This window comes from Hemiscyllium ocellatum, chromosome 3, assembly GCF_020745735.1.
Source record: "Hemiscyllium ocellatum isolate sHemOce1 chromosome 3, sHemOce1.pat.X.cur, whole genome shotgun sequence".
NCBI lineage: Eukaryota > Metazoa > Chordata > Chondrichthyes > Orectolobiformes > Hemiscylliidae > Hemiscyllium > Hemiscyllium ocellatum.
Genome location: NC_083403.1, coordinates 40,903,280 through 40,926,642, shown reverse-complemented (window position 1 = coordinate 40,926,642; position 23,363 = coordinate 40,903,280). Strand labels below are relative to the sequence as shown.

Genomic DNA, 23,363 nt, shown 5'->3' with positions numbered 1-23,363 from the left:
GGGGGTAGACACCTGCCTCATTAGCCTGGACCCAGAGAAAGCCTTTGACAGGATATCACATACGTATATGAGAGATGTTCCCTCCCAAATGGGCTTTGGGGAGGGAATCAGTAATTGGATCAGACTGGTCTACACCAACATTGTCAGTGCAGTCTCAATCAATGGATGGGAATCAGATAGCTTCCCAGTCAGATCTGGAGTCAGGCAGGGCTGCCCTCTCTCTCCTGCCTTGTTTGTGTGCTGCATAGAGTCATTTGCCGAGTCCATCAGGAAGGCTGCAAGCCTGAGAGGGGTGACTATTCCTGGTTGTGGGGGCCTATAGGTTAAGGCCTCCCCTGTACATGGAGCCAATGCAGCATTAAAGTGCAGAAGTATCCTGTAAGAGATGTGCCATGAAAGTTCTTCAATGCTGCCACATGTCAGATGCCGATCTTGGTTCTGATGGCTAGTCCCTGAGATGTTTCACATGGAGATCCTTTGGAGCAAGGGCAAACTGAAGTTGCCAGGTTTCCACTTTGACTTTCATGTCAAAAATTTCAGTGTGTAGCTTGTTGGCATGTTTGGTAAATTAGGAAGCTGAATATTAATCAGGAGAATCATGTTCAACCAGTTACAATCTCCCTGAATTGGCAACTCACTGTTACCTTGAATGAAACTTATGACACAACTTGGCAAATACATAAGAAATGCAGGGAGCTGCTCCTGACATCAACATAGACCTTTCCCAACTTCTCATCTGCTTCTGCCAGAAATCTTGCATAGCCATGTCACTCAAGCCTCTATCAGATTTCACCCAGAGTTAATGTTTTGAATTGAAAGATACTTCTTAAGATTCTGAAGCAGAGTCTTTAAACTCAAAATAGTAGCTCTGTTTTTCTTTCTACAGATACTGCCAGACAATTTGAGTTTCTCCAGCATATTCTGATTTTATTTCAGATTTTCAGCATCTGCAGTATTTTGCTTCTGCTGGTTTGTATAGAATATGAAACCTGTTTTCAGTGGTCATAAAGTACATAGCAGCTGGTTTACTGTTCAATAAGACAAGCAAATTGAACCACATTATTACAAAGCTATTTGCGTAATGTTTATCAATTATATATTGCTTGCCAGATTCATCTTCTAATTTTACTCATAAATTAACTCACCTGCAATCTCCAAGTAAAGAGAGGTTACTTCTGATACAAAGTTAAATACCTGTCAAGAGAAAAGAATGAACATTCACAGAAAGTTGGTGGGGAGGGGAGTGGTCAAAGCTCTTGTTTCTTTTTACCTTGTGAGTTAGAGAAAATTAAATTTTACTTGTTTATGCATTTAGAATCCTTACAATGTGGAAGCAGGCCATTTGCCCATTGAGTCCGCACCAACCCTCCAAAGACCATCCCACCCCGCTACCCTCTTCCTAGAACCCTGCATTTTCCATGGTTAATCCACCCAGCCTGCACATCCCTGGACACTATGAGCAATTTAGCATGGCCAGTCCACCTAATCTGGGACTGTGGGAGGAACCTGGAGCACCAGGAGGTAACCCACACAGACACTGGGAGAATGTGCAAATGTCACACAGATAGTTGCCCAAGGGTGAAATCAAACCCAGGTCCCTGGCACAGTGAGGCAGCAGTGTCAAATACTGAGCCACCGTGCAACCTCTGAAGTTTGTATAGTTATAAGAATATGGTTTTGTTAATTTCCTTGACAAGGCCTTTGCTCTGATCTTCTACAGATCTACCCAGCATGAAGATCCTCCTGGAGAGTCTCCAGCTATGGAGGTCTTTCTATTGAATGAGAATGATGGATACTTTGCAGGTACCTTGGGAACAGTAGGGACCTCTTGGAGTACCAAACATGCATAATTTATTAATCACTTTTTCTAAAACAAAAATGCAGATCCTCTTGAATTTTATAATTTGTTTCTGTTTATCACTTATTTATCACTTTGTATGAAAGAACTAAAACTGTTCACTTTCATGATTGAAATGTTGGGGCTATGACAACAGGTTACATAAAGAACTTGGCTTGTATTGAACTTCATGTTCCCAAGTTTTCTTAGATTCTCCTTGTTGATCCCTGTTATCAGTTGTGTTGCCCTTCTGTGTATTCTTTCTGAAGCTTGAGTGTAGGATGGTGATCACTGTGACACCTAGACTCTTAAGAACCTAGTTTGCAGATTAGTTTGGGGCTGTGCCATCTCAGTGTTGGTCCGTGATCAGCTCTGTGGGGTTTTGGGAAACATTGGTTTTAGCTGAATACAATAGTTTTCACTCTTAAGAAGAAATGTCTGTCATATATGGATAAAAGAATCAAGTTTTAAAATTTAACAGAGTAATAGTGAATTTTCATGATATTTTATGAATGAAGCTCATCTCAAGTTGGTAGGAAATTCCACATGAATGCATTACCTGCTGCAGCATGTAGCTAGTTCTGCCTGGTAATCTGCTATCATAGTACGTCATGCTGTCCTGTTTCTCGCCATCCTCACTCAATCTTCAAAAATTACATGCAGTAGAAGAATTTAAAACAATGATTTGAAATTGAATCCTTTTCATGAGTGATATTCTTACTGTGAGAATTCTTCAAAGGCTCCAAATTAAATCTTAGTGCACCTTTCATAAAACTGCTGTTCTCTACTCGTTTTCTTAGACTCACCGGAGCCTCGCTCCCCAAGGCCACTGTCTGTTAAATACAGAGTAGGACAAGTCATCAAACACAGGCAGGATGGGTACATTGGTGTGATTGTCGGCTGGGATGAGAAAGCAAGAGCTCCGGAAGAATGGCTTAATCAAAGATATCCTTCAGATGTGGAGGTTAGAGAGTGGTGCACAAAGGAAAAGCTTTGTTCAATGTGCTGATAGCTGTTGAGAGATCTGTTCACATTCTGTTTATTTTTCATTGCTAAGACAATACAAGTTAACAGCAAAAAACCATCCACAAGAAAGTTTAAAAAAGGAACTTATTAGTTTAAATTTACATGTAAAAATCTCTGAATTATCTCTTTAAAGTTGAGTTTGATCTAACAAGTTATTGATAGCTACCACACTTGTAGGCTGAAATGTTATGTTTCCCAGAGGTGAAGGAGTAGCTGTGGAAAAGGTTGGTGCCATGGTCATGGTGCTGTGCCTGTTGCACATCCTACTCTGCCTGCCCTTGTGTGTGTTTATACTAGGAGTAGGGGATGTGGCCCATTCAGTTGTGAGCCAGTTGAGTAACCTATCGCTCTTACACATCCAATTTTGTGCCACCATTGGATTGTACATGTGGTGGAGCAGCTTGGAACCAAGCATTCTCTACCTACTACTCAGGCCACACATAATCTGTACCATGAGAAGCCAGGCTGATCTTTCAGTTCAGATTCCATCATCATGTCTTCTGTGAGGCTGCCAGCTTATTCCCCCCCCCCCCAGCAATGGGTACTCTTCCCTGTTACACTGCTGGGAGATGTCAGCCAGTCGTTATCTGGCAGCTCCCATGGATAGGATTCCCTCTTGTGCAGGGGCAGAAGGCCTCTCTCAGCAGCTATCATTTATCAATGACCTCTCTGTCTGAGTTGCAGAGACCCACCCCTCCTATAATAGTGCAACCCATGACGTTAAAAACAGATAAAAAGTACAATTCTGACAGTGCATTATGTCAGAATTTAGGAATTTTTTTAAAGTAACTAATCCCAGACAAGTAGCCCTGATGTCGAATTTGTTTTTCTTTTTTGGTGAGTGAAGCTAATCGCGTAAGGGATAAACTTTGTTTTGGTTTCCCTGTTTCACTTTGGAACTGGCCATTAAGGACCATGTGAACAAATTCTGATAATGTTTTGCTACAATATTTTTAATCTTGCGAGTAGAGATATTTTATTTTCATTTGCGTACACACAGATGTAAACACTTGTCACTATATCTTTGTAGATTTTGAAAAGTATTCCCCATTATAAGGTTCTGATTCATACAAATGATGGAAGAAATGCAGAAACAGCCTATGTTTCAGAGTTGGATATGGTCATATTAACTGGTGTGCAGGTAAGTGTTTGAGTGTGAAGATGAGGGTAGGTTTGAGAGTGGGGAGCTGTGTAAAAGCTTAGGTGAAAAGGACTGAAATTCCATTATGTTTTGCAATGCAATTACAGCCTACTTCAGAACACCACTTAGACATCCCTGAGTTACTGCGAAGTTCTATTTAGATGCATCTCAACATATTTAATAGTGTATTTGATTGTGTTTGAGAGACTATTTTTATGTTTCAGATTGGACTGGATAAATTGGATGAAACAATTGTGATTTAAGTCTTTGATTAAATATCCAAGTTCCTATATTGAAGATAGGTAACAAAGATATATTCATGTATGCATCTCAGATAGTAATGCAGGTTTCAGTAAAGGAGAATGGAAAACAAGGGTCAAATATCTGAGTGCGAAGTAATGCTCATTTGTTGTTACATAGCAAAGAGAACAATATAAACCATTCGTGAAGTGTGTAATTTGATATAGTTTTGATACCAGTTTGGAGGAGTTTGACCTTGTTAAAGTATAAGGGAATGGAACCAAGCTGAAATTGAAACAGGTAAACTTTGTTCCCATCATTAGAAATGATTGGGTGTCTGTGAAATCCATTTGAATTGGACATTACCTTGTCAGTTTTCTCCCTAAGCTGGTGATGGACTGCATCACTTTTTTTCTAACTTCATCCTTTCCCTGGAAACATTGAGTTATTTTCTAGGATATAGTCCCACAGTACCTCTCCCAACAATTTTTTAGTATCACAGGAGCTTTGATAGAATGTGATTGTGGCAGTCCTTGTGGCATCACAGCTGAGGCCCAATTCTGCCTTCATCCAACACCTACCTACACAAAGGAGCAAGTGGGGAGTAATTGAGAGTGAATGCTATGGTAGATTGCTGCTCTCGTACCCAATAAATGTTCAGATTGGCTGTAAATCCTCTACAACTTGCTAGTCCGAGCTTTTAGATTTGTTAACCACACTATATTTGGTGACCGAATGCTGATCAATTTTGCACTTTGTTATTTTTAGGTGTACCACCCACTGTTGGTATATTACTTCAGCATGTTTGATGGAGAACAGTACATAATGATGCCATGGCTGATGCAAATCTACCCCCATGACTGAACGGTGATTAATTACCAAATGATGCAAGAAATGTGTTTTGCACCGTAAGAATTTTTTTTGAAACCTTTAAATTGATGAAGGCCTCTCAATGTATAATGTATTTAAAATATAATGCTAAAACTCTTTAAAGAAAATGTAAAAAATATTGCTATTATCTACTCAGATTTATTGATATTTCTGGTTGAAATATGAAATAACTAGTAGATGATTCAGGGGTTATTCTATAAAAATCAGATGTATATTTTCTACATATTTTTGAGAATTATTTTTTGAGAAAACTATGCAATTTATTTCTTCCTTGAACAATGGCAAAATGTATCACAGGTTTCTCACCTGTACACTTTCTTTTTCTGAAATTTTGATCATTCACTGACCTTCTAGTAGCTTATAGAGAGAAAAATCAAAGGCATAAGATATTGTCTACCACTCTAGTAGTAATTCATAGCATGTCCTTTCTGTCCCTATAGCAACAAAATTATGCTGTTGCTAAGTAAAAGTTGAAACTCCAATTTTTCTGTGAGTTAGAATTGATCTTTGACTTTAGGCTGTAATACGCTGAAAACTATAGGGTAGCTATCTCGGCTTGTCTTGTCTCCTTGAAATATAGCTCTGGAGTTTCTTTTATTTCAAAATACCAGTTCACAAGCTTTTTCATTGTGCAAGGTTTAACAACAGAATGATTCATGCGTGACTCAGATCTGAGAGAGTTGAGTACGAGTAGGAGTGCTTTTGAAATATTTCCTGGTAAAGAAAAAATGTCAGCCAAGATTCTTGTCTTTGATTATAGGGACGTGCATACCTATAGAAGCTGGGCATGGGCAGGTTCGAAGTGTCCAAGGAATAATATAGACTGATACCCACTGACATGTTTGTCAGTGAAGATGGGTCATATTGGTAAGGCTTAGTAAAATTAATGGCAGGTAGTGGTGGAAAGACTGAAACTGTTCTGTTCACTTCTCCAGAGACTAGATTTATCCCTTCTTGATTTCATCTACTAATTTGCATCTACTAATTTGCACCTGACTAACCCAAGTGACAGGCTGCACACCCCACCTCATGAGTATTTCCACCTCAGTAATATAGCCAGCTGTATCCATACTTGACTGCTACTGTTACTAAACATCACACACCTTCTTCAGTTTCAGGCCTTTCCTTCCCACAGAGCTACCCTGAGGTCCATCTGTTAAAGCTCCAAGTCAACCTAAACCTTACTCACATCAGTTCTATCCTACCCTGCCCTTGTCAACTCTCAGTGGCTCCCCCTTCCCAGTTTGATTATTTCATAGAAGCAAAAAAGAAATCCAAAAGCAGGAAAATCTCTAAATCCAACTGGACCTAAAACTAAATATTCCCAGTTTCATGCTGCATAAATATTTATAAAATTATTGCAGTTAAAACCAACTATATATGAACCTTCAAGCAATCTACTGTAGGTGCAGGAGATTGGAAATAAAAACTGGAAGTTCTGTAGAAATGTAGCATCTCTGGCAGCATCTGTGGAGAGTGAAGCACTAAGAGAATATCCTACAAGGTGAAGGAGGGCAGTGGATAATTGAGACTGTTCATCTGTTGTTGGGAAAATGTTTGCATGTTGTAAAAGATGTAGCAGTACAGCATGTTGAAATACATAATATGATCAAGCAGAGGCAGCATGACTTCATGATGGAGAAATCATGCTAAATAAGTTTATTAGAGGTTTTGAGGGGGTAACAAGCAGCACTGATGAAGGGGAATGAATAGATGTAATATATTCGGATTTCTAAAGTGCATTCATTAAGGCACCACATATAAGACTACTTAATAAATTCATTTTTATACTTGACCTTATTATCCTTAATTCTTTAAAATCTCAAATGCATTGCTAAAGTTTAATAAACTTATCTATTAGAGCCTTTCTATTAGAGTCATACAGCATTGCAATGCCTCTTACAAAAGAGGTCCTTTGGACTATCATATCTGCACTGGTCATCAAGCACACTACTCTCGTCCCATTTCTCAGAACTTGACTTGTAGTCCTGTTTGCTCTGGCTTTTCAAATAATTCACCTAAATTTTCTTCAATGTTGCAATGACACCTCTCTGACCCTTTCAGACAGTGAGTTGCAGAATCTTGAGTGAAAAAAATGTTTTCCCTAAATCCCCTATAAACCTCTTGCCATTAGCTTTCTCTGAGCCTTCTTTTCAACAGTATAAACAATCCCCATGTCTTCAACCTCTCTGTTGATCAGAGGCCCTAGGCTGGGTATCTTGCTATTTCCTGTTTAGCATTCCTGTCAATTTCAAGATATTGTTTCTGTAATATGGTTGCCAGAATTGTATGCTATTCCAGATGTATCTGTGCCAATAACTATAAATTCATTGTCATCCTAGTTTTTAAGCTCTTATTTTGTCTATACATTTTTATTGCTTTACATATTGATATTCTGTGATATTAGCTTCATCATGTAGGCATTACCTATTCTTCAGTGCCTTCCACCAACGTCTCGTCCAGAATGACAGTGGAATCTGAATCTCCTCAGTGCGAGAGACAAAACTGGAGCATATGTAACCCTCTTCAACCAGCAGTACCAAGTGGCTACTGCACTTTGGTCTCCTCCTGAGGTCTCCATCACAAGGTTCAAGCAATTGGTTTCACTCCACATGATATCAAAAGAATGACTGAAGGCACTAGATGCTTCAGTCTTTGGCCCTGAAAACAGCCTGGCTGTAGTACTGAAGATGTGTGCTTGAGGTCTAGCTACACCCTGGTCAATCTGGTTGAGGTAGACCTACAACAGTGGTAATGTAGAAAATTTCCTAGGTATGTCCTTGTCTTCAGAAGCAGGCTAAATCAAATCTGGTTAATTATTATCCCATCAGTTTATTCTGCCCTATCAGCAAGGGGATGGCAAGTGTCATTGGCAATGCTGTCACACATTATCAGCTCAGCTGTAATCTCTTCAATCATGTTTGAGTTCTGCCAGGGCTGTTTGGCTCCAGACCTTATTACAGCCAAGATCCAACTGTGGACAAAAGAGCTTGAACTCAAGAGGTGAGTGTCTGCGTATGATATCAGCATTTAACCAAGTGTAGCAATAAGTAACCCGAGCAAGACTGAACTCGGGGAAAACTCTGCACTGGAAAATTAACTCAGTGGAAGATGGCTATAGTTGTTGGAAGTCAATCATCTCAATCCCGTGACCTTATTGCAGGAGTACCTCAAGATAGTATCCCAAGGCTCAACCATCCACACTTGTTCGTGAATATCCCCTCCCACTGCCCCAAAAAATCAAAATTGGGACTGCTGCTGCTGACGATAGCACAGTGTTTCGCAACATTCACAACTCCTCAGACACTGAAATAATCCATCTTGGTATACATTTCATACTATTTCTGTCACATCATTGTCATTTAACAAAGTTGGACAAGCTGTGTGTAGATTACTGTAGCCATATGCATTGTTTGAGAACATTTTGTTCCCACCTTCAATTCCTATGAATAAAATAAATATCAAAACCATCTATTAAGTGTGATTTATTTTGGATATTCAGTGAATTTGTGTAAGATTAGATGGTTAAATATTTTATGATCGAAGAATATTTTATAAATCATACTGTGTCAAAACAGGCTCTTCAGCCCATCATGCCTATGCTGCCAACAAACATAAAACCTCACTAATCCCATTTACCTGCACGTAGTCCATAGTGGTCATGCAAGTGCTTGTTTAATGTGAGAGTACCTGCCTCCACCATCATCTCAGGCAGCACATTCCATATTTCTACCACCCACTGGGCAAAAATGTTTCTTCTCAGATCTCCTCTAAACTACTTACTCCCCACCTTAAATATATGTCCTCTGGGGCATCCAAGATGGCGGCGATCTAGAAAGATCACATTGCAGAGTTCTGCACCACATCGCAAGCGGGATGAAGTCCTAGCCCGCCCTACCTGGACCACTGCGATATCCTGGGACACTGGAAAGATCATGGAGTCCCAGGAAACTGTCAGACAGCAACTTAACTCATTTTCACCGTCCAGGGATGCCAAAGAAGGGTGGAGGTATGTCTGAGGCCAGGCCTACGGCCCAGTCTGCAGGATCCTCGGCAGCTCGCAAAATCTCGCGAGATGTTGGGGAAGCAGATAGAGGAGAAGCTGGCCCCGATCTCTATCATGCTGCAGAAGCATGAACAGTAGCTGGGAGACCTGGAGAAAAGGATGGATGAGGTAGAACACAGAGTCCCATGGTTGGAAGCTGATACTGGTTCCTCCAAGGATAGGACCCAGGCCCTGGAGATGCAGGTCCATAATTTGCTTGGCCAGGTTCATGACCTCGGGGACAGGGGCAGGAGAAAAAAATATTTAGATTGTCGGTCTGCTGGAGGGTAAGAAAGGTGAGCGACCAGTGGAATTTATTGAGGACTAGTTGCCAAAATTCTTTAACTTGGAGGATGGAATGAGAGTCTTGAAGATTGAGAGGGCTCACTGGGTCACGACACAGAGGTCAGGTCTGAACCAACATCCTTGTCCTGTCTTGGTGTGGTTTCATCGCTGCAAAGACAAGGAGAGAATTGGAAGCTTCCAGAATCCAGGGAAAGGATCTGAAGGCCCTAGTTTACGAGGGCTCTAAGATCATGTTCTTCCAGGCTTTCTGAGTGGTGGTGATCCGGAAAAGAAAGTCCAATGATTACATCAAGAGAATTCTGAGGGAGCTCGGGCCCCAGTACTCTCTGAGGTATCTGGTGGTGCATCTTAGATGGATCTGTACATCTCTTTGACACATCGGTGAAGGCAAGAGACTTTGTGGACAAATTAACTTAATCTGAACAATTTAGTTTGTACAAATAGTAATGTTGTTTGGGTATGTCTCTGTTTTCTTTTAAAAAAAGAGGAAGTCCGGTCATTGTTTTTTTTTACTGGTAATAATCTGGTCTAAACTATGTTCGGGGGATGTTTAGATGTGTACTTTCAATTCCTAAGTTTTACCAAAGGATAGGTGGGGTACTTACCCTTTTTTCCAAAATTTCTTTATTCACATTGCTATTCTATAGTGTATTTTCTTTTTTTTCCGCTTGTGTTTACAGTGCGGCTCTAGCTAGGATGATGGAAAATGGTTGGGATGGCTGGATATGCCCGGTTCAGGTATTTAAATGCCCGGGCTGCAGTATTGGCAGCAGGATGGGAAATTGGGTTCCCGGATATGTAGATGCCCCCTTATGGCAGCGGGTGAGTTCCCCTATTCTGCGCTATTGGCACCTTATATTTTGGGGTTTTTTTTGTTTTTGCTGTATATAGTCTTTGATAGCTTTGTATATTTGTTAACTGTAGTGGTTTTAGCTTATGCAGTTTTTATGTTCGATGGATCTTGTGGCGATTTGTAATTCAAGTTCCTCTTCTCTGGAATCTAAATGTTACTGCAGAAAGTTATGGCGAATAACTTGATTAAGTGGTGTATCTGGAACATCAAGGGGAGTCACTCAGCAATTAATAGGAAGAACATACTCGAGTATTAGAAAGGAAAAAATGGGTATTGCTTTATTACAGGAGACACATTTGGATGATAGGGAGCATTTGAAACTACAGAATAGCTTTGATCAGGTTTACTTTTCATTTTTTAATACCAGAAGCAGGGAGTGACTATATTGGTTTGGAGGAATATCCCATTTAAGTTACCAGAGTGTGTTAAAGACATACATGAGAGATTTGTAATCCTCAAAGCCCTGATAAATGGAGAAGAAAATGGTGTTTTAAATGTTTATTGACCTCCTCCCCATCCCCTCAAATTTCTGGTAGATGTGTTCTCTAAATTGATCAGTCTTGAGTCCCAGCAACAGGGGAAATTTTAATTGTCTCATGGATCCCATGGTAGACAGGTTGCCCAAAGCTCTCTCTCCCCCCCCCGATACCCTCTGTACAAACTAAATAACTAGTGGACCTGTGTGTGGAGTTGGGTTGGTGGATGTCTGGAGGTATCTCCACCCTACAGGCAGGGATTTAACATTTTTTTCCAATCCACACAGATGTCACACCAGGATTGATTTTTTATTTTTCCTCTGACCTCCATGGCAATCCTGGACTTGGTGACCTGTACGATTGGTAATATTACCAACTCCAAACATGCTCCAATGTACCTGTTGGTTAAGATTAAGGATGCTATAGTGAGGCCAAGGCACTGGCGAATAGATCCCTTTTATCCTTAAGGATAATAAGTTTGTGCAGTACTTGTCTAAGGAATTTCAGGCATTCCTAGACATTAACTCAGTCTAGGTTATTAGCCCGTCCGTCCTTTGGGAAACTGCCAAAGCCTATGCCGGGGGTTAGTTATCTCCTCCTCTGCCAGTAGGAAGCATCAGCATCTCCTTGAAGCATGGTTGAAGGCAGCTGAGAAGGCTTACTTTGACAGGCCATCATTGGTCAAGCTACAGAGGATTATGGCGCTGCGGTCAGCATTGAATTCCGTGCTCATGCAGACAGCAAAGAAGGAGCTTACTTTTGCAAAAGAAGAGTTATATGAGCATGGTGGCAAAGTGGGCAAGTACCTAGCATATCTCGCCAGATAAGAGTGCCCCTCAAGCCATTACATCGATTAGGGAAGGGGCTGGGAACCTAACATGTGATTCCAAAAAGATTAATGTGGCATTCCAGAGACTTTATCTGAATTATCGAGTAAAAAGTGAGGTCTGCAGATGCTGGAGATCACAGCTGCAAACGTGTTGCTGGTCAAAGCACAGCAGGCCAGGTAGCATCTCAGGAATAGAGAATTTGACGTTTCGAGCATAAGCCCTTCATCAGGAATTATACCAGTCTGAGGGTTGTGAGGAGGGTAGGCCAAGATGGAGTCCTTTTTCAGGGATCTGGAGCTCCTGGGTGTGACCACCGAACAAGAGTCTTTTCTCAATGCCCCCTTATCAGAGCAAGAGGTGCAGGAGGCTGTGAAGCAGCTTCAGAGTGAAAAGGTGCCCAGTCCTGATGGACTTTCCAGCGAATTCTATAAGGGATTTATAAACACATTGTCAGGCCCAATGCTCAATATATTCAATGACTCATTGGGTGAAGGTTCTCTACAGTGACCCTCTTGCTGTGGTCATCACCAACAGGGTATGATCAAGCAATTTTAACATTTTTAGGGGCAGCTGGCAGAAGTGGGGTCAAAATGACCTCAGATTTCCTTATACGTGGACAATGTCCTCATTTTTTGTCAAATTCAGCAGTTTCAGTCGGATGCAATGCATCAATTCATTTGGCACCTTTTTGGGGTTTGAGATTAATTTTGCAAAATCAGAGGCTGTGCCTGTGGGTGGTCTTCAGGGTGAATCTGTATTCCCATTTAAGTGGTCACAGTGGGGATTTTATATATTTGGGCATATTCATCACTCCAGTTCTGGATTGGTTATTCAAAGCTAATTTTGTTCAATTATTCGACAAAATCAAAGAAGACCTTCAAAGATGGGAGGCGCTTCAAAGATGGTTAGGTCGGATAGCGCTTATTAAGACGAGTATTCTCCCCTGTTTGTTGTACCCTCTACAAATGCTCCCCCTGATTTTCGATAAGCCACTGTTCAGAAGACTGAATAACTCTTTTATTTGGCATGGTAAGCAGCTCCTTATTAAATTAGCTAAACTGCAATTGCCTCACAGATTTGGGAGGGGGGGAGGATGGATCTCCCAGACATTAAACGTTACCAACTAAGCCAGCTTTTATCTTATGTGAGTGATTGGGCTTGTGGGGAACCCTCTTTCAATGTGGTTAGGTATTGAAACCTCTCAGGAGAAATGCCCCCTTACTAGCTTGCTGTTTTTGGACAAAATGAGGACAGTTAAGGAACATTGCCATAGCCCATCAATCCTATTAAAGCACGGAGGGCAATTTGGCAGAGGGAAGGCCATATTGGCAAAACATTTTTTCTTACACCTGTAGTGGGTATGCCAGGTTTTCAACCAGGGATGATGGATTCAGGATTCAAATATTGGGCAGCTAGGGGTGTGTTTTGCATGGGTGATATATTTGAGGGAGACACAATGATACCTTGATCAGTTAGTGCGGAAATAGAACTATCTCAAGTTAGGGATTTTATTCAGAACAAGAGCTGGAAGTTTTAGTTGCAAACGTTTCGTCCCCTGGCTAGGAGACATCATCAGTGCTCTGGAGCCTCCTGCGAAGCGCTTCTTTGATGTTTCTTCCGGCATTTATAGTGGTCTGTCCTTGCCGCTTCCGGGTTTCAGTTTCAGCTGTCCGCTGTAGTGATTTGTATATTGGGTCCAGGTCGATGTGTCTGTTGATGGAGTTTGTGGATGAATGCCATGCCTCTAGGAATTCCCTGGCTGTTCTCTGTCTGGCTTGCCCTATGATAGTAGTGTTTTCCCAGTCGAATTCATGTTGCTTGTTGTCTGAGTGCGTGGCTACTAGGGATAGCTGGTCGTGTCGTTTCGTGGCTAGTTGGTGTTCATGTATGCAGATTGTTAGTTGTCTTCCTGTTTGTCCTATATAGTGTTTTGTGCAGTCCTTGCATGGTATTTTATAAACTACATTAGTTTTGCTCATGTTGGGTATTGGTTCCTTTGTTCTAGTAAGTTGTTGTCTGAGCGTGGCTGTTGGTTTGTGTACCGTTATGAGTCCTAGGGGTTGCAGTAGTCTGGCTGTCAGTTCTGAAACGCTCCTGATGTATGGTAGTGTGGCTAGTCCTTTTGGTTGTGGCATGTCTGCGTTCCGTGGTCTATCTCTTAGGCATCTGTTGATAAAGTTGTGCGGATATCCGTTTTTGGCGAATACCTTGTATAGGTGTTCCTCTTCTTCTTTTCGCAGTTCTGGTGTACTGCAGTGTGTTGTAGCTCTTTTGAATAGTGTCCTGATGCAGCTTCGTTTGTGTGTGTTGGGGTGGTTACTTTCATAGTTTAGGACTTGGTCTGTGTGTGTTGTTTTTCTGTGTACCCTTGTGGTGAATTCTCCGTTCGTTGTTCTCTGTATTATCACGTCTAGGAATGGGAGTTGGCTATCCTTTTCTACTTCTCTCGTGAATCGGATGCCTGTGAGTGTGGCGTTGATGATCCGGTGTGTTTTTTCTATTTCCGTGTTTTTGATGATTACGAAAGTGTCATCGACATATCTGACCCAGAGTTTGGGTTGAATTTGTGGTAGGGCTGTTTGTTCTAACCTTTGCATAACTGCCTCTGCTATGAGTCCTGAGATTGGTGATCCCATGGGTGTTCCGTTGATTTGTTCGTATATCTAATTGTTGAATGTAAAGTGTGTAGTGTGGCATAAGTGAGGCACTTTATCAACAGATGCCTAAGAGATAGACCACGGAACGAGGACATGCCACAACCAAAAGGACTAGCCACACTACCATACATCAGGAGCGTTTCAGAACTGACAGCCAGACTACTGCGACCCCTAGGACTCATAACGGCACACAAACCAACAGCCATGCTCAGACAACAACTTACTAGAACAAAGGAGCCAATACCCAACATGAGCAAAACTAATGTAGTTTATAAAATACCATGCAAGGACTGCACAAAACACTATATAGGATAAACAGGAAGACAACTAACAATCCGCATACATGAACACCAACTAGCCACGAAACGACACGACCAGCTATCCCTAGTAGCCACACACTCAGACAACAAGCAACATGAATTCGACTGGGAAAACACTACTATCATAGGGCAAGCCAGACAGAGAACAGCCAGGGAATTCCTAGAGGCATGGCATTCATCCACAAACTCCATCAACAAACACATCGACCTGGACCCAATATACCAACCACTACAGCGGACAGCTGAAACTGACACCCGGAAGCGGCAAGGACAGACCACTATAAATGCCGGAAGAAACATCAAAGAAGCGCTTCGCAGGAGGCTCCAGAGCACTGATGATGTCTCCTAGTCAGGGGACGAAATGTTTGCAACTAAAACTTCCAGCTCGGCGAACAGAACCACTACAACAAGCACCCGAGCTACAAATCTTTGCACAAACTTTGAATTCAGAACAAGACTACAATTTTGACTGATCCTTCCAAATCCGACATAGAGAGAAGGGTGCTCGGTGCTAAGAATACACTTTCTGTCAGCACTTTATATCATCAATTGGGGGGGGCGCCCCTCAGATGAGTTTGATTGATGGTGTAGGGTGTGGAAGAGAGCTAGGCATTAAAGGTATAGGAAGATATTTGGTAAAACGCAAAAAAGATATCAATTTGCAATAAGACTCATATTTTACAGTTGAAGATTCTCCACAGGGTTCACTTAGCTCCGGATTGTTGGTCAAAATTTAAATTAGGAGTATCTTAAACATGCCCCAAGTGCAAGGTTGGTACGGGCACTCTTACCCATTGTCTCATGTTCTGTGGTAGACTTCAAACATACCGGAGCGCAATGCAGGGGCCTTTGGATGTCAGGATGGAGAGGGACCCGATTTCTCCTCTTGGCCTGCCCAGTGTGTTCGCTGTAGATGTGCATAAGAAAAAAGCGTTTCAACATCTTCATTTTCTGCACAAGAAAGAATTTCTTGTTAAGTTTGGTTTATGAGAAATGCCTGGGCCTGTTGGATTAGCGGAAGATTGCTATGGTGTATATCCCCTTGGATTTTCTCACAAGTATGGTATACTCCAAAACTGAGAATTTCTATAAGCCCTTTTTGGACTTGCTGGACACATATTTGTTTGCCACGCTAATAAAGGCTTTATATTGCCATAACGATTGTGCTTTGAGTCCAATATCAAGAGAGGGGGAACTGCAAGCGTATGAATAGGTGAAAATGAATGCTCTCAATATTTGAGAGTTAGTGTTTTGTTTTGCTGAACTGTCTTATTATTTATTAGTTTGTTGTTGGTTATTACTTATTTAGTTAAATAGTTGGGTTTTTAAAATATAGTTTTATATTTATACATTTGTACATGAGGACGGTTTGGGTTTTAAATTTGTTTGTGTACTTTCTTTGTATTGTTTTGTATTTATTGTAATATTAAAAAATCTACTATTCAATAAAAATATGTTTAAAAATAAAATGTCCTCTGGTCTTAGACATGTCTGCCATGGGGAAAATATTCTCAGAATGTATTCTTGTCTATTGCCTCTCAAGATTGTATATACTTATATTAGACCCCTCCCCTCCCCTTAGCTCGAAGGAAAACAAATAATTCCACTCCCACTGACATCAAACTAACTGCTCTGTAGTTACTTGGCCTATCCCTGCTGCCCTCCTTGAACAAAGGAACTACATTAACTATCCTCCAGTCATCTGGCACTTCACCTGTGGCCAACAAAGTATTAAGTGCCTTCATCAGAGCCCCAACAATTTTCTCCCTTGCCCTCTGTAGCTGTATTTATCAGGCCCTGGGGAGTTTTGCATCTTTATGCCCACTAAAACATTAATATTTCTTCCTTATTAATCTTAACATGTTCTAGCAACTTGTTATTCCAACTGAAGTCCCCAGCTGCAATGCTTTTCACAGCTGTGATTACAGATGTGTTATGGACCAGACCTAATCCCCTCAAAATGTATCAAGGAGATAGGGTTCCTCCAACCACAAGGGATGAACTAAGATTTCTCCAGTTTCCTCATTTCCCCTTCCCCCACCTTGTCTCAATCTAATTCCTCGAACTCAGCACCGCCTTCCTCACCTGCAATCTTCTTCCTGACCTCTCCGCCCCCACCCCCACTCCGGCCTATCACCCTCACCTTGACCTCCTTCCACCTATCGCATTTCCAAACCCCCCACCCAAGTCCCTCCTCCCTACCCTTTATCTTAGCCTGCTGGACACACTTTCCTCATTCCTGAAGAAGGGCTCATGCCCGAAACGTCGACTCTCCTGCTCCTTGGATGTTGCCTGACCTGCTGCGCTTTTCCAGCAACACGTTTTCAGCTCTGATCTCCAGCATCTGCAGTCCTCACTTTCTCCTAGAAGGTATCAAGGAGATAGCCTAGAACCTAACTTGTTATTTTGTTTAAAGGCAAATGTAAGGTGCTGTGTTCCAGATATGATCCAGTTGATCCACTTCTTGGCTTTAAGCAAAACATATTTTATTTTAACACAGTTAAAATACAGACAAAAAAATGACATAACTTTAATTTTATTGCTTAATTCTGTACCTAATACTTTAAACAATATATTATTTAGCTACTAATGATAAACTGTTCCAATGTAGCAACATCCCATAAACAAACCCTTGGCAGAGGCAAATTTGGCAAAACAGATTTTCCTCCCGTGCTATCTCCTCTACAGGCAAGGAACACTGAAAGAAACAATCTAACAGCAGAGAGAGAGCTCAGACTACTTGCTGCAGGAGAAAGAGCTGAATCTATCAGCTTCAACAGCCAATTCCAAAAATCCTAACTGAAAGCCAATTTAAAACCCTGGGTCTGTACGAGTGTGATTCTACACCCACAGATGCTCCTTTTGTCTAATTTTTAAAAAGCATTGAGATATCGAATAAAAAACAAAGAACTGCGGATGCTGTAAGTCAGAAAGAAAAATAGAAATAGCTGGAAAGACTGAGCAGGTCGGGGAGTATCTGTGAAGCGAAATCAGCGTTAACATTTTGGGTCAAGTGACTCTTCCTCAGAACTGAAGACAATGCAGAAGATAGGGTGGGGTGAGAGGATAAGGGGTACAGAGGAGCCTCAATTATCCAAATGACACAGGCAGGGAGTATTTGTTTGGACAATCGAATGTCGGATAATGTAGTTTAGTCAAGCATCGGCACCTTACGATCTTTTTTGGATAATCCAAGGTATGGATAATCGAATGCCGGATAATCGAGGTTCCTCTGTAAACGATAGGTGGGAATGGAGCCCAAAGAGAAAGAAGAGCAGTTAGACAAAGGAGTGGATAACGATCTGGCTAGGAGAGTGAATAGCTGCTAATGGAGACTGTTAGCAGCTAACAGCAGGTGGTGCATCAGGCTATGTGATGATAAGGCCTCATCTGACCCATCTCCCACACTTCAGCCGTCACCTCCTCTCTTTATTCCCGCAACACTGATAGGGTCCCTCCTTGTCCTTAATATAGCTGAGTGGCCACTTTGAGAAGGAAGCTTTGTGGTTGGAGTGCTGCTGGAGGTTTAAGTATAGGCTTAAGTGAACACCAGGCTTTGGTGAGGAGGCTGAGCAGCAGTGAGGTAAGGCAGTTGGAGAAGGAACAACCAACTGCAGCTGCTGAAGACACCAGTGTAAAGGAAAAGTAGAAGGAAGTTTAACCATGAAGTCACAGGCAGCAGGTGAGTGAGTGACTGGTGAGTAGTTTTTTTTTCTCTTTTCTCTTTGCTACTATTGTTAACTTAAGGATTGAGTCATGGTAGGAGATGTGCCAAGCAGGCTAAGATAAAAGGCAAGAGGGACTTGGGGGAGGGGCATTGGGAATACGATAGATGGAAGGAGGTTAAGGTGAGGGTGATAGGCCGGAGAGGGGGTGGGGGCGGAGAGGTCGGGAAGATCACTCCCTCTGTGACTCCCTCGTCAGGTCCACACCCCCCACCAACCCGACCTCCACTCCCGGCACCTTCCCCTGCAACTGCAAGAAATGCAAAGCTTGTGCCCACACCTCCCCCCTCACTTCCCTCCAAGGCCCCAAGGGATTCTTCCATATCCGTCAGAAATTCACCTGCACCTCCACACACATCATTTACTGCTTCCGCTGCACCCCATGTGGCCTCCTCTACATTGGGGAGACAGGCCGCCTACTTGCAGAACGTTTCAGAGAACACCTCTGGGACACCCGCACCAACCAACCCAACCGCCACGTGGCTGGACACTTTAACTCCCCCTCCCACTCCGCCAAGGACATGCAGGTCCTTGGCCTCCTCCAAGGCCAGACCATGGCAACACGACGCCTGGAGGAAGAGCACCTCATCTTCCGCCTAGGAACCCTCCAACCACAAGGGATGAATGCAGATTTCTCCAGCTTCCTTATTTCCCACCTCCCACCTTATCTCAGTCCCAACCCTCGGACTCAGCACCGCCTTCTTGATCTGCAATCTTCTTCCCGACCTCTCCACCCCCACCCCCACTCTGGCCTTTCACCCTCACCTTAACCTCCTTCCATCTATCGCATTCCCAACACCCCTCCCCCAAGTCCTTCCTCCCTCCCTTTTATCTTAGCCTGCTTGGCACACCCTCCTCATTCCTGAAGAAGGGCTTATGCCCGAAACGTCGATTCTCCTGCTCCTTGGAAGCTGCCTGACCTGTTGCGCTTTTCCAGCAACACATTTTTAAGCTCTGATCTCCAGCATCTGCAGTTCTCACTTTCTCCTGGTAGGAGATCCCAGATCTGTGTTCTGCTCCTCCTGTGCGATGTGGGAATTCAGGGATTGCTCCGATGTCCCTGCTTCGCTCACATACAGTAAGTGTATCAAGCTGCAGCTCCTGTCTGACCACTTCACATCTCTGCAGCTGTGGCAGGATTCACAAAATCGTGGATAACACGTCCAGTAAGTTAGTCACACAGCAGATAGAAGTTATTGAAGATAGGAAATGGGTGACCAATTTGACAGAGGAAGAGTAGGGAGTTAGTGAAGGGGTCCCCTGTGGTAATCTCCCTTCAAAACAGGTGAACCGTTTTGGGTACTATGATGGAAGATGTCTCACTAGGGAAGGTGACAGCAGCCAGGTTCAAGGCACTATGGCTGGCTCTGCTGCACAGGAGGGCAGAAAGATAATGGCAGAGCTATATCAATTCTAAGGGGAATAGATAGTTTCTGCAGCCACAAACGAGAGTCCAGAATTGTATGTTGCCTCCCTGTTGCAAGGCTCAAGGATATCTCTTGGGCAGCTGCCGGACATTCTGATTGGAGTGGGAAGGAGCTGAACAGCCAACAGTTGTGCATATAGACACCAACAATATCGGTAAAGACAACGGAATGAGGTCCTACAAGCTGAACTTAGGGAGTCGGGAGTTAAAATATACAGTAGGATCTCAAAGGTAGTAATCTCAAGGTTGCTACCATTGCCATGTGCTGGCTAGAGTAGAAATGCCAGGATAGCTGTGATGTATATGTGGCTTGAAGGATGGTGCAAGCGGGAGGGACTCAAATTCCTGGGACTTTGGAATTGGTTTTCGGGTAGGTCGGGCCAGTACAAACCGGATGGTCTGCACCTGGGCAGGACTGGAATCAATGTTCTAGGGGGAATGTTTGCTAGTGCTGTTGGGGAGTGTTTAAGTTAATACGACAGGGAGATGGGAACCAATACAGGAAGTCAGAGGGAACTAAAGTGGGGACAAACAAAGGACAGTAAGGGGAAAAGTGAAAGTGGAAGGCAGAGAAACCAAAGACAAAAATCAAAAAGGGTCACATTTCACAATGATTCCAAAAGGGTAATAAATGTCAAAAAAAAAAAGCCTGAGGGCTCTGTGTTTCATACCAAGGAGCATTTGTAATTAGATGGATAAATTAACTGCACAACGTTATTAATGGATATGATGTAATTGGGATCACAGAGACATGGCTCCAGGGTGACTAAGGATAGGAACTCAACATCAAGGGATATTCAATTTTCAGGAAAGGCAGATAGAAGGGAAAGGGAGGTGGGGTACCTTTGCTGGTTAAGGGGAGTGTTAACAAAATTGTAAGGGAGGACATTAGCCTGGATGATGTGGTATCTGTATGGGTGGAGCTGGAGCTGCGGAACTCCAGAGGGAAAAAGATGTTAAGACCATCACAAGCAGTAGTTGTGATGTTCGGGAATATGTCACAAACAGGAAATTAGAAATACATGCAGTAAGGGTACAGCAGTTTATTATGGGTGACTTCAATCTACATATTTATCAGGTTAACCAAACTGGTAGCAAAGCGATAGAGGAAGCTTTCCTGTAATGTGTGAGGAATGGTTTCCTTAACCAGTATTTCAAGGAAGCAACTAGAGAGCAAGCCATCCTAGTCTGGTATTGTGTAACGAGGGAGGATCAATTAACAACATTGAGGTGCAAGATCCTTTGAGCAAGAGTGACCATAATATGGAAAAATTCTTCATTAAGGTGGAGAGTGACACAATTAAATCTGAAACTGGGATCCTTAAGTTAAAGAAAGCTAACTTTGATGGGATGAGGCATGTATTGGTAGGATAAACTGGACAAGGATACTTAAGGGATAGACAGTTGCAGACATTTAAAGAATACATGGATGAACTTCAATAAATGTACATCTCTATCTGGTTTAAGAGTAAAATAGGGAAAGTGCCTCGACAATGGCTAACAAGGGAAATCAGGAACAGCGCTAAAGCCAAACAGGAGGCATTGGCCAGAGAAAGTAGCAAACCTGAGGACTGTGAGAAATTTAAAATTCAACAGAGAATGACAAAGGGTTTAATTCAAAAAGGGAACATAGAATATGAAAGTAAGCTTGTGGAAAACATAAAAACAGACTGCAAAAGCTTCTTTAGATATTTGAAGAGAAAACGACTGGTGACAAATTTTCCTGCTGCCTGACCCGCTGTGCTTTTCCAGCACCACACTTTTGACTCTTAATCTTCAGCATCTTGAATACTCACTTTTGCCAGGTGAAGATAAATGTAGGTCCTTCGCAGTTAGAATCAAGTGAATTCATAATGGACATCAAAGTGATGGCAGACCAGTTGAACAAATACTTTGGATCTGTCTTTACTACGAGGACACAAATAGCCTTTTAGAAATGCTAGGGGAAAGAGGGTCAAACATAAAGGGGAACTGAAGGAAATTCTTATTAGTAAGTTAAAAAATCACACAACCCCAGGTTATAGTCCAACAGGCTTAATTGGAAGCACACTAGCTTTCAGAGTGCTGCTTCTTCAGGTGGTTGATGACCACCTGATGAAGCAGTAGCACTCCAAAGCTAGTGTTTTCAATTAAACCTGTTAGACTATAACCTGGTGTTGTATGATTTTCAACTGTGTACATCCCAACATTGACACCTCCAAATCTTATTAGTAAGGACATGATGTTGGGGAAATTAATGGGATTAAAACCCTGTAGTCCCCAAAGCCTAATGTTCTATATCCCAGAGTACTTCAGGAAGTGGCCCTAGAAATAGTGGATGCATTATTGATCATTTTCCAACATTCTGTAGAATCTGGGAAGTTCCAATGGACTGGAGGGTAACCAATATAACCACGCTTCCAAAAAGTAGGGAGAGAGAAAATGAGGAATTACAGTTGGGTTAATTATGCCGGTTAGCCTGATATCAACAGTGTGGAGAATGGTGGAATCAATCATTAAGGATGATCTAATAACTGAGCATTTGCAAAGTGGTGGCTGAATCGGTCCTAGTCAGCCTGGATTCACTAAAGGGAAATTATGCTTGACAAATCTTCTGGAATTTATTGAGAACGTGACCAGGAGATAATGGTGAATCAGTAAGTGTTGTGCATCTAAACTTCCAAAAGGCTTTTGACAGGATCCACATAAGAGATTAGTAAGGAAAATTAGAGCTCATGGTGTTGGAGGTAATGTGTTGACATGGATAGAGAACTAGTTGGCAGACAGGAAGCAGAAAGTTGGAATAAACGGGTCCTTTTCAGAGTGGCAGGCAGTGACGGAGAGGGTGCTGCAGGGTTCAGTGCTGGGACCTCAGCTGTTCATCATATACATTAACGTTTTGGGCAAAGGAATTGAATGCACTATGTCCACATTTGCAGATGACACTAAGCTGGGTGGCAGTGTGTGCTGTGAGGAAGATGCTAGAAGGCTGCAAGTGTTTCGGACAGACTGGTTGAGTGGGCAAATACTTGGCAAATGCAATATATTGTGGATAAATGTGAGGTTACTTGCTTTGGTCACAAAAACAGGAAGGCAGATTATTATCTGGTGACAGTTTAGGAAAAGGTGAAGTGCAGTGAGACCTGGGTGTCACGGTGTAACAGTCACTGAAGGTTGGCATGCAGATGCTGCAAGTTGTGAGGAAAGCTAATGGCATGCTGTCCTTCACAGTGAGAGGATTTGGGTATCGGAGTAAAGATATCTTTCTGCAGTTATACAGGGTGGTGGTGAGGCCACATCTTGAAAACGATGTGCAGCTTTGCTTTTCTAGTCTGACAAAGGACATTCTTTCTACTGAGTGAGTCCAGTGAAGGTTCACCAGATGGATTCCAGGGAGGGGTCTGACGATGTGAGAAAGGACTGGATCAACTGGAATTTTGAAGAATGAGGAGGGATTTCATAGAAAACATATAAAATCCTGATGGGACAGAACAGGCCAAATATGAGCATAATATTTCCAATTTTGGGGAAGTCCAGAACAAGAGGTCACAGTCTACGAATAAGGGATAAGCCATTCGGGACTGAGATGAAGAAGAATTTCTTCACTCAAA

General features: G+C 42.3%; 1 protein-coding gene across 4 annotated transcripts in view; it reads left to right on the top strand.

Annotated features, from left to right (window-relative positions):
- Positions 1-15,462, top strand: part of si:dkey-261l7.2 (uncharacterized protein LOC569751 homolog) — a 30,937-nt gene extending 15,475 nt beyond the window's left edge. For 2 of the 4 annotated variants that reach the window (XM_060856725.1, XM_060856716.1), the window contains 4 exons: positions 1,721-1,803; positions 2,638-2,801; positions 3,894-4,004; positions 5,013-8,563. In XM_060856725.1, coding sequence (XP_060712708.1) covers positions 1,721-1,803; positions 2,638-2,801; positions 3,894-4,004; positions 5,013-5,108 — 454 coding nt within the window. In that variant the 3' untranslated portion in view covers positions 5,109-8,563. Of the gene's footprint in view, positions 1-1,720; positions 1,804-2,637; positions 2,802-3,893; positions 4,005-5,012; positions 8,564-15,437 lie in introns of those variants that run through there. The other 2 variants (XM_060856740.1, XM_060856731.1) reach the window with 2 other exon arrangements.
- Positions 15,463-23,363: the final 7,901 nt, after the last annotated feature.